This window comes from Trachinotus anak, unplaced genomic scaffold (assembly GCF_046630095.1).
Source record: "Trachinotus anak isolate AG129_WGS33_773 ecotype Australia unplaced genomic scaffold, CSIRO_AGI_Tana_v1 ptg000019l, whole genome shotgun sequence".
Taxonomy (NCBI): Eukaryota; Metazoa; Chordata; class Actinopteri; order Carangiformes; family Carangidae; genus Trachinotus; species Trachinotus anak.
In genome coordinates, this window is record NW_027273870.1 from 21,552,395 (window position 1) to 21,564,584 (window position 12,190).

Below are 12,190 nucleotides of genomic sequence, written 5' to 3' on the forward strand. Positions count from 1 at the left end.
TGTTGACTGGCTGCCAAGTCTGTCTGTCTGCCAGTCAAACAACATACTCCAAGCCTTTTGTACTTGTGCTGCTCTTGTGTCAGATGAAGACAGCTGCCTAACCTGACGTACTCTACATGCACTTTAGCAAGAGCAGAAATACTGTACACTTTTTCATAAAGTGCTCTTGCAGTGGAGTAAAAAATCTGCTATATCAACCTAGTAGAACTAAATCATACTCCAGCTGTGTGTTGATAACGATAAGGTCAGCTCGTGTCAGATAATACTGTGCAAATGACTGACACTCGGAGCAGAGTGAGTAAAATGGTTCAGGAGAGCAGGATGCCAATCACACAGAGAAGCAGTCTATATACTGGGATAAGAGAAAAAACACAGCAATCATAGACAAAACTTTGATGTGCAAGAGTTGTGCCCCCACCCCTCCGATTGACTTTCAACACTCTTGAGGGAATTTACTTTAGCCGAATGTAAGAGAGACCCTTCCTTGAACCTTTAAAAAAGCATCACATTTTACTGCAAAGTGGGGGCAGAGGCCTGAGGGTTGGGGGTGGAGGTGGAGCCGGTGGGTTTACACACAGTCGGCCCTTCAGGCCAGCACCTCTCAGGTCTGTCTGCAGCTTTTAGTGCTGGCAGGTTCCTGAGAAATGAGGGAGCGAAGGATGGAAGAGAGGGGAGGATGCCATATTCCTGTCACTGGCAAAATACACCCCCAGCGGGAGTATAATGGACAGGATCTCAGCAGGGCAGGAAATGATTTTGGTGAGATCTAGAAAGCAGAGGAGGGGGGTGCAGCAGAGTTGGACTGGAAAAGGGGCGACAAAGGGTGCCCATGGGTCAGGATAGAGTTGGCCCGGCAGCTACACGTGAATGGCAACGTTTGTGCTGGGAACTGGTGGGGAGAGGAGGGGGAGAAGTTATGTTTCAGGGGCAAGCCTGCAGTTAGACAGAGAGGCACAGGGATAAATTAACACTACACAATGTTTGGTTAGTGATATGTGCCAAGCATGATCTCCAGCCTCAGACTACTTCAGTGTGTGTGTGTGTGTGTGTGTGTGTGTGTGTGTGTGTGTGTGTGTGTGTGTGTGTGTGTGTGTGTGTGTGTGTGTGTGTTCACGATTAGCAGAGGGTTGTGCTTGAAAAGTAAACATTTATCCTGCAGGTTTGCTGTGACAGAACCTGAAACTTGACGGACAAGTCTGAAGTAGTCATTGGATCAGCTCCTCTATGCTCTCACTGACTGTTACTTCTTCTTTGTTTTCATTACATATAATCTCTGACAGAGGATAGCAGTATCAAGCTATTGAACATTTCTATCAAAGGAGTCTTAATGCTAAGGCTACAAACGGACTTTATCGTCCAAACACAGCAAGCCTCAAGTTTCTGATCTTGGTCAAGGTGCACGTCTGTCCGTCCAACTCACTCACTTTAGCACAGCAGTTTTTTTGCAGACTCATTACCTGGTTAGCAGATCACACTTTAAGTGCATCCTAGCAATGAGGTATACTAAAACAACTACACATACCAATTTGAGAAGTTGCAGATTTCAGCTTTAAGTGGCAGAAAATATTGTTTCTATTCAATCATTCAAAACTTGCCACAGCAGACTGCAATCTCACACCTGAAAATCTATTATATTTTGGATTCAAAATACATTTTCCTACACCTAGAGGTAATTCAGTTAGCTTACAAAAACAAGAAATTATGTCAGTGGTCATTCTGTTTTCATACTTGTGTGACTGTGAATGAGTTTCCAGAGCTGTGCAGCATCTTACCTCAAACTCTGCATGTTTATGGATGTCTTCAGCCCTCTGTCGGCTGAGGATAAATTCAGCTTCATTGGCCACACGGACCAGGTGGTCCTTCATGGTGTGACTCAGCAGTCTGGGAAGAAGAAACACAGACATGAGCCCATAGAAGAGCTATTAACACTTATTAGCATGTGTCATTTGCATTTTTAAGCATTGTACACGCATTATAAAGTACTTCATTCAGTAAAAGAAAACATTGTAAGATAGATGCTTAAAAATATCATAAAATCTTGAGTCTCAGAGTATTAAAAACATCTGTTTAACACTGTGATGACCTAGAGAAAGAACAGCCATGTAACAGCCATAAAATGCTGAAAAAGAACCATGAAAAATCAGCAGAAAATCTAATTCAGAAACCAAACCAAACCAGATATATCTTTTAACTGGGGTGCAGGTGCTAATTGATTTGTTAATGATATGCATCTGACAGGAGGGAGGATCTGTGCTCATGTTGCTACATGTGTAGTCTACCTTGCTCCCTCTTCTTATCAGTGTTGATGAAACATGCATGTTATGTGTGTAAGTGTGTGTGTGTGTGTGTGTGTGTGTGTGTGTGTGTGTGTGTGTAAAGGTCGAAGAAACCTCTCTACACCCCTAAAGGTCAGAACTGTGCAAAGTGGAACAATAACAGACCAGGGGCCAGAGAGGAGGGATTGGGGGGGGGCAGGTTGGGACTGATTGAGGGGTGGGGGGTTTAGGGGTCAGGGGATGACTGTAACCTAAACCTTCTGTTTCAGCACAGGGTAGCAGGGGAGCGGAGGTACTGGGGCCTCTGCAGCCTCTATGGCCCTGTCCACGCCAGGCTATCAATAACCCAACCACTGCCCTTCTTTATGGTGCTCTGTCTTCAAACTGTACATATGGACAAAACAGACTTATGGCATTTTTTAAAGTGCATATATTTCTGCCCATGAACTCAAATCCTCGACCAGACTGTGAAAATGCAGCTGTAAAAATGCTATTATATGAAGCTGATGTCACTTTAGACTCACCCTCCATAAACTGTCAGAAATAAAAAGGAATTTAAAGACAGCTATTACAAAACCTACTTAGGATTGAACATACTATAACATCTAGTAGGGTTGCAACTAACATTATTTTCTTTATTGATTAATCGCTTGGTCTATAAAATAATGAAATAGCCCATCACAAAGTCATTAACGCCCAGTTGACGTCTTCAAATTGGTTTTTTTTCCCCCAACGACGTCAAATGAACAAAAGTTTTTAAGTTTATTTTCACAAGCATTCCAAGTAAATGCATACAAAATTAAATGTAACAATAATTGATGTCAAAATAGTTCCAGTTATTTGATTTTCTGTCACTAACTAATGAATGAATTGACTAATAATTCCAGCTCTAATATCTATATATATTCATTATGGATAATAAAAAAATGATGGCTGGTGGTTACGGACAAATTCTTTGATGGTCATTAATGTTAGAGTGTTTATTTCTTATCTTAAAGGACCGTTTTGATTCCCAGGAGAAATGCATCTGTGTTCACATGTATAAATCACTACACTTTTACTAATGGTTACGTAACAGCCACCTCATTAAAGTGAACTACAAATCCTATCCTCCACAAACAAGTCACAGGACTACATTGCTTGTCTCATTAGCATTACTGTGGATTAGCCTCTGCCAACTCTAAAAGCTGAGGATCAATAATAGAAAGGGTAGTCCTCTAAATCTGAAACTGATGAGAGATCTAAGACTAAGAGGAGCTGATGTGGGAGAGAGAGAGTCTTATTAGGAAAAGATGGGATGGCTCATGTGTTGACATAACTGAAAAACAATTTAAAAAAAAGACAAACAGTAGACAGAAGAGATGATTACAGGCAGATAAAGGCTCAACCAGAGAGACATAAACTGACAGAGAGTCAGTGGGAAATCAAGAACGATTTCCCAAGTGTCACAGAGAAACCAGCTATCAGAGCCCCTGTCACCTTTACCTAGCCCCTCTCCTTTTCCTAAATCCCTCTGGGATGAGCACGTATTGAATGGAGCTTTGAACTCAAGGGTCCTCCACCCTCACACTCCCAAGCCCCTCCACACCACCAGTTATTGATTGTTGTCCAGAATCTTGAAAAGCCACCCCATCATGAGGGCCTCAGGGACCTTGAAGGCTTGAGGGGCTGTGATGTGATCCAGGGATGGGGAAACAGGGAAGTGGCCAGTGGGTTGAAGTTGGGCAGACAATGAAGAACGGCTGCTGCAGGGGGAGAGGATAGCACTTAGCCAGTCAGAGTTACCTACCTGCCTTCATTGACCAGCTCGATAAAGGCTAGACCTGCATTCTTCTGGATGGAGTTCTGCCATTCCTGCAGGAAAGCACAAACAATATCAACGACAGCACTGAAATAACTTTAACCAAGTTACAGAAAATACATTTTACACATGGTCCAGTCAGTCTCTTATCACATGGAAATATAACAATACATCCATCACCACTTAACCAACATCCTTAAATATCCTTCAGAAAACAACTGGAGCAAATGTGACGGTACTAACCCAGGTTTAATGATGCAGGAGTCCATTCAGTTTTCCAGTTTTTTTCAAATAATCAATCATTTGTCTACAAAATGTTTGAAAACTGTGAAAAACATCCATCACAATGCCCAAACCACACGGTCAACTTCAAAATTGCTTGTGTTTTTCCAAACAACAGCCCAAAACCCAAAGATATTCTGTTTACAATTAAATAAACAAGAGAAAAGCAGGAAAGTCTCACATTTGAGAACATAACAAGGAATGTTTGGGAAATGTTGGCATTTTTGGCTGAGTAATTATTTAAATGACGAATCAATCTTAAATTAATTTACTGTTTTTCTTCTTTTTTTATTCTAAACTACAGAATATAAATAGAGAATTGTAGACAGAAGGAAGTTATTCTCTGGTGCATCCCGGTGCCTTAGTGGTTTATGCTTTCTCTATAAGCTTTCCAGCCACTAGAGATACTACTAATATCAAATAAAACAAAATCTGAAAAAAGGTATAGCAACTGCTTTGGTCGGCACAGGAAACATAATCAGATGGCAAACTAGTAGAGAGGAGTGAAAGAGCTGTGTTGAGAATGCATTTATCACAAATGAATACACAAATTTCCTCCACTTTGACTAACGTTATGGTTCGAGGTGTCAGTCTAAACAATCCAACCACAGCCGTGTGCGACTTTAAATCCTCAACTTGGAAGGGACAAGGAGAAAAAGGAAACTCAGCGGTCATCGTCTCTCATGTTCTGTTCAATATTTCAACACCTTCAACACAACCGTCAAAAGAATAATAAAGCAACAAGGTCATGGGGCCTGTCTGAACCTCACAGCGCTTTTTCCCCTTCTTCCTCTCCGGGGAGACGAAGAAATATGCACAAAAAAACCTCAAGTTAGAGACCGAAACTACCAAAGTTCTCTTTCAAAAAAATTATTTGTCAAAAAAAATTATTATCTTGAACTCACTTTACATTCCACATTATATAGTTTTTATCAATAGGTGTCATTTTTTGATCTATGAGTGACAGTAATTTTAGTAGTGGCAGAAATAATCATGATACACATTCGACTCAAGCGTATAGAAATTCTAAAGTCAACAAAGTGCCCAAAACAACTCATTTTAATTGAGTTAACAATTTAAATGAGTCATGACACAACTATGATATGAAAAACACGCAATGTGTATGCGTATTTAAGCACAAACTTTTTTTAAACTCTGCTGTCATCATCTCTTGAGCTGATAGAGGAAACTGTGTGTTTATGTAGAGACCGGCCTTTCAGTAAACCTAGAGAGCCCACAGGGACGAGGATATCAGCGCTACACGGAGGAAGGAAAGATCAATTTACAAGAATTTCTAATGCACATCCAAACACATTTGAACACATGTGATGATTTTAAAACCATACAGTTTTGCCCTTTCAGCACAACACATGTAAAACCATCACAACCAATCACACGCCAAGCCAAGAGAAACCATTCTTCTGAAACGCTGCTGTGCCGTCGCTCTGTAATCAACTGCACGTCATACAGACAACAACCTAACACTTAACCTCAGTTCAAAACTGCTTTTTGTCCTCGAGGACCATATTGGCATTGACCGTGTTTACAATACATTCAAAATAAAGAGGGCACAGAGGGAATAAAAGTCTGGGCTTGGGAGTGGAAACAGTGTTTTGGAGTTGAGCACTGGCAGAGGATTTTGTGGCTGGTGCTTGCTTTTGGAGGAAGTGTGTAAGAGTAGCCTTGGGGCCTTCTAGTTGAAGCATAGACTGTAGTTGAAGGACATTAACCATGAGTGTTAGCCTGTGGCTGTGGGGATAGTCCAGACCGGGACAGACTGTGCTAGCCAGATTTCAAATAAACACCACAGGAAGTGAGGCCGTAAATAGAGTGGTACTCTCCGGGGGCAACAGAAAAACAGTAGCATTAAATTTCCTTTATGTGATTTCTTTAAAATCCTTGGGACTGAGATGCAGGAGTCTTAAATACAAAACCAAACGCTTCTTCAGCAGAAATAAAAAGATCTCTGTTGTGAGAGGCTTTGGTTCTAAATTAGATTTGATGAACACCGTGGAGGCCATTGGCATTTTGTGGACACGGACAAAGGTGATAGCAAGACTAATGGTGTCATTATGGGCTAAGAAATGGCTCTTCTAGTTGAATTAAAAAAGCAATGACCCTGATCTGAGGGACATCTCCCGGTGACAAAAAGGAAACGAGGACAGGTCAGTGATAGAATATTGGATTTTGGCTGCCCTGGTCAGCGGTGTCACAGCTTTTATGGCCACGATAGGGGCCATGACCACAGCACTCCTGATGAGAGGATACAAGCAGCCATTTGTGACCTCTCACCTTTAACCTGACCTTCTAACAGATGATAGGACGAGAAATAGGGCCGTCCCTTGATCCTGATCGCCAACTAGTCATCAGACAGACATTTTGCCAATATTAGATATAGCTAGCAGGGACTAGGTTTTTTTGCTTTTTTTTTTTTTTTTCTTTTTCGCGTGCGAGCATGTGTATGAATGAAAGTTTGAATCTATTCTTTGGAAATGCCTGCCTCAATCTGAAGTCAATAAGAAAGCTCTGTTTGGTCTCTGTTCCATGATGATGGCATTGAGTCTAAACACACATGCCATGCACTTCCGTCATTACAGCTGATTATCCATAATCAACATCTAAATATACCACTACCACTGGTGAGAAAACACAGACCTCCTAAGCAAAATCGCCTTTCAAACATCAGGCTTGCCACAACACAAGGAAAACATTTTCCAACACTGAAGAAAGAAACGTCTCAGCTCTCTTGAAATAATAAATAAGTCAGCTGCGCTTTTCGGTGGCATCACTCATAATCACAAGTATTTGTTGGTTTGAAAGGCTATGGGAATAGAACTTCAGATGAGACGACAAAAGCATAAATCCTCACGTCAAATGTGGCAGTACAGCAGAAGCAAAACGAAAGAGGCTCAGAGCTACTGATTTTTTTCTTTTTTAAAATCCGGAAAATGTATAAGAGTTACATGTTAGGGTACACCTAGCAAACTGAAACAAAATGCACATCTTCGACATGTTCAAATAATTCAAAGAAATCTGTCAGTGACTGCTGCAAAGTTAAGTTGGTGGCAAACCTTGACAGTTTGAATTAAACCTTTGTGCACTGGTAACCACAAAAAAGAACAGACATGGAAGTAGTTTATTGTAGCTGTGTGAGCCAGATGTTTATGAACAGCGACCAGATATCAACAATGACCAAAAAAAGCACCCATGTGTGCGGATGAGTAAGACAGACAAAACACAAAATTACTGTTAGCATAAACTATCAAAGATGTTATTCATCATCACTCTTCTGACTGATTCATGCGGAAGTTGAGCAGTTTGTTGCTTAATCATGCTGCTGTGTCTGAAACACTGTGTGTGTATGAATAACCTAACACCGGTGTGTCTACTCTACCTCTCAGTGGCCCACATGTGCGTGTTCGTGTGGTATCCTCAGACACTCTCATTGGTGTTTTTGCGTGATCAAATTCACAACTGAGAGAATATTTACTTATGTCCAAATATTTATGCTGCAGCAAATATTTATGTTGCAGGGCCTCCAAGAGCTTCATGGACTCACACTTTCAAGGCTACACTAACACAAAGAGTAAGAAAACAGGAAGTGAACCTCCGCACACTTCAAACAGACAAGCCATGTTCGAGCACTTGGGCTGTGGACGAAAAGTATATTTAAGTGGAATACCTAAATATAAACAGTACGTTTTATGAGCCAGCACTATATAATAAAAAAAAAAAAAAAAAAAGGACTTCTAAAAAAATAATTTTCTAACTTATCTTGCAATCTGGTATTCGGTTGCTTCAGTTCAATGTCAGTAGATTTTAATGACATAAAAATAACAATACTTAAACACTGTGCAGCTGTTTCAGCTCCAACAAGACCAGATGTTGAGGTCTAAATGAACAATGAAGCCAACACCTCATCCAAAAAACAGATTTTTCATGGCTGTGTTTTCTTTATTTGTTTGTTTACATATATGTGTATTTTGACTAGAATTATAACTGATAACACAGATGACAACTATATGGAGTATTTTATATCACTTTGCACCAAAACAGAGTACACACACAACTTTAGGCAGCAGTAGACTGGTTTCTAACAATACTGAGTCAAAATAAGTCTCGTAATACCCGTTTGTCTTCTCAGCTTAGCTTTTAGTGGACATCAGTATAAACTTCCAGCCATCTCATTAGAATAATAATTAGTAATCGAAATGTTCGGAATTATATACTTTTATATATATATATATATATATATATATATATATATAGTGATTCGTATTGAAATCACACCTATCATGACCGTAACATACTGTGATTTAGGCTTATAAGATAATGGCATCAAAATTTTAAAGTATTATTTTACACCACATACTGTATGTCAGGAAACTCAAGCTACAGTACATTTGTTTTTACTCCTGTCAGCTTGCTTATTGCATTGGCAGTATAAACACAGCACAGGCAGATCAGGAAGCTTAGTGAAGGATGACAAATCTGCATCCTTTTATTGTGGGTGTGACACAAAGGGGTGAAAAAAGACAAGGCATAAACAGAATGTGCCAACTTTAAGAGCATTATATAATTATTACCCTGCTTTTGGACAAATCATATAGTTTCCTAAGTATAAATGTTCTGTCGGCCCGTGGTGGACAGAGATCTTGATTTCCAACAAGTCTATTCCTAAGGCTTTTTTTAAAGTCTAAATTTCACCCACATGTCTGAATAACTGCTTAAATCCATTGTTATTATACTGAAAATATTTGAAAAGCCATTTATTGCTCAAGAAATACATTACACGACAAAGATAAAGCTGGAACCAGGACTCATCTATTTGGCATAAAGCCTACAGATGTGTATACGCAGGGCAATGGTTAAGAACCAGTATGAGCCTGTGTGTCACCAACTAATTGTCATTGACAGCCCAATTAAAATATCAGAAAAAGTATACAATGGTTGTCAAAATGACTTTGTGCAACTCCAAATTCTGAATTTGGCCTCTGGTGCATGATTGGCTATAACTAGATTGAAATTTCCTATTTTAAAAGTAAATCATGTCCAACATTTGAATTTTTCTTCGACTAGATGAAAAGTGCAGATCTGAGCTAAGAAGCCAGGAGATGATTTTATCAGCAGGATGGCTGAGAGAGGATAGCAGGGGAGAGACATAAGAATACATTCCAAGGTCTTATAACTTGGGACCTGTCATCTACGAAAACATTACATTAACAGTGCCTGTCAGGAGGAGAGGGCTCTGTCAGGGAAATTCATTTATTTGAAACACGATTATATGTTGTGTATAAATAACCAACCATTCATGCCACTTGAGGCCCTCCAGTCCCAAGCCACTTGAAGCCAGCTCACAGTAAAACCGGCTGGGAGCCAAATTAAAAGCCACTCAATTTTTTAGGAGTCTCCCGTCTGATTCTCCCCTCTCAGCTAGACTTCACTTCCTGTCAGGAAGCCCCCCTTGACCCCCAGCTCCTCCAACACAACGCGCCCCGCCGCCCCCGCTCTGCCTGCATAGTTGGCAACGATAGGGAGCCTGCAGAATTAAGTGCCAGTTGGTGTTGCTGTGTTTTCTCTACATCTCACAGGAGAGTACCTTTTCAAAGAATATACAGCATGATATTATCCTCTGAACCGGAGAGTGATGGTGGGGACCCTGAGCCGCGTGGCATGCCTGTAAAGAAGCACTGGAGCAGATCACAGGGTGAGGGCGAGCAGGGAGGGATCGAAAAATAACACTTTGATTTGCACTGCTCTTGAACCTTGTGTGCTTCTTTAACTGCACAGTGGGGTGTGGGTCTGACTGTGAGGAAAATGATGGGGAAAGTATTTTTGTCCCTTGGCTTCATCACATTCCTCGCCACTTCTCTCACCTCTCTCAGCTCCCCAAGTGGTTCATACAACATGGTCTGCTCTTGATCCATCAAAGCCTCACTTACTGGAGAGAAGAAGAAATATGTCCACTTACAGATATAAATGACTATTTAGCAACTCAAACATCAGACCCCACTTTTACCAACATAACATTCAAAATAAGCAACTAAGAAAACAATGTGTGAATACTTAATAAAACATACAAGAGTAACTGTACCTCTGCTTCATCTTGCTTTTTTTTTTTATCATCAAACGCACTAACCTAGAAACTGATTCCAGTGTTTCTCAGATTATACCACTAAATGTATAGAGCATGCACTCCCATCCTGTTCCCTGACTGCAGGGGTTTAAACTTCCATGCCTCTGCCACTCTCTACTTCTAACCTGGAGGTCAGAGGGTCAAGGGTCAGGAGGAGCCAAGTGTTCGGGGAGGTCAATGTCTTCCTCCCTACTGACTGAGAGAGAGTTGCCCATCTGTTAAACAGGTTAGCTTTGGTGAGACTGGCTGGGAATGTATGATAATGTGTGGTCATTGGATTAGCAAGGATAACATTGATGTTATTGAATTACTGTTAAAGGATTATCTGCATCAGCGGTCACCGAAATAATAACCTCACACACAAATATTTAACAGTAAACCAGTCATTCATAACTACATATACAAAAGGATTGGTGAATTAGAAATTACAAAAAAAAATTACCAAAAAAGGATCTAACTTAATCCTAGTTCTATATAGCATAAATTGCTGGATAAATGCAAACTCTGACCTGCTGGAAGCTATAGAGGGGGAGCACGAGACAGATCCATCCTCCAGGGACCATGAATATCTGCACAAAACTTCATAGCAATCCATCCAGTCGTTGTTGAGATATTTCAGTCTGGACCACAGCAGTAGACTGACTGACCAGCTCTGCCATGTTACCATGTGTAAAAACACCAACATCACTTTTAATTGTACAATTTTAATCTGAGTTTCTGGGCTGTGAATAAGACACTGTAAGATGGGCATTAGTTCTGGAAAGAATTTTTTTCAGTTAAATTTTTGAAGTGTAATTTTTTTAATACTATGAGCATCACAAACAAAATTCTATTTGACCTTGGACTGGGATGGAAGCAAATATTCCAGAGACTGATAAGTCTACATCTGAATATATAAAAATTTAAAAAATATGCGTTGCTGTGGACCATCTGAGATTAGTGGAAAAAACTGTGCTTCATGTTTTGTTGTGATGAACAGACTCTCTAACAGTTCAACAACAGACCAAAAACATGCTCAGCATTATGTTTTGTGTATTTGTTGACTTGTTAGAAGGAGCAGTCTTGTGGTGTTGACCATCATGAAACCAGTGCCGCTCCACCTTACAATTCTTGCTCTCTACCTTCCTTCCACTCCATGTACAGGATGCATCTCTGATAAATGGCAGAAGGATGGATGGGCTGACAGAGGGGCCGGACAATAATGGCTGATCTACAGGACACAAATGCAGCTACTGATGAGATTTATGGGCCTCTGCTCATCGTAGACTGTCCAGTATCCGATGAGATGATTTCTCAAAGCTCTGGACGGACGGCAGCAAGCGCAAGAGAAAGCTCTTTCTCTTGTCCCAGCACATTATTTATTAATCAGATGTTTGGGGAGGAAGCCACTTCAAGAAGTGCACCCAGGAAACAACAGGCTGGCCATAAATAAGAGACAGGAGAAAACAAGTGTGAGAGGGAGAGTGAAACTGTCAAAGTGAATCAGGGGCAAGGGAAGAGGGGAAAAGTGGCTCTTTAAATCCAAGAGTAAAGACCCTCAGCTGATATGGTTCACTAGAGAACTCTTATGATATTCATGGTATATGCAAGACCTTTGAGGAAGCAATCACATTCAGTGACCTAGAAGGATCATACTGTCTTGATCTCTTTTCTTCATTTACTTGAAATCATCCAGCCTAATTAGCACCAAAGCTT

At 40.5% G+C, this 12,190-nt stretch overlaps 1 protein-coding gene across 7 annotated transcripts in view; it reads right to left on the minus strand.

Moving 5' to 3' along the window:
• Positions 1 to 12,190, minus strand: part of lrba (LPS-responsive vesicle trafficking, beach and anchor containing) — a 183,128-nt gene that overhangs the window by 102,043 nt on the left and 68,895 nt on the right. For all 7 annotated transcript variants that reach the window (XM_071503550.1, XM_071503548.1, XM_071503552.1 and 4 more), the window contains exons 34-35: positions 4,066 to 4,130; positions 1,773 to 1,881 (exon numbers count right to left, since the gene is read on the minus strand). In XM_071503550.1, the coding sequence (XP_071359651.1) occupies positions 1,773 to 1,881; positions 4,066 to 4,130 (174 nt within the window). The remainder of the gene's footprint in view (positions 1 to 1,772; positions 1,882 to 4,065; positions 4,131 to 12,190) is intronic.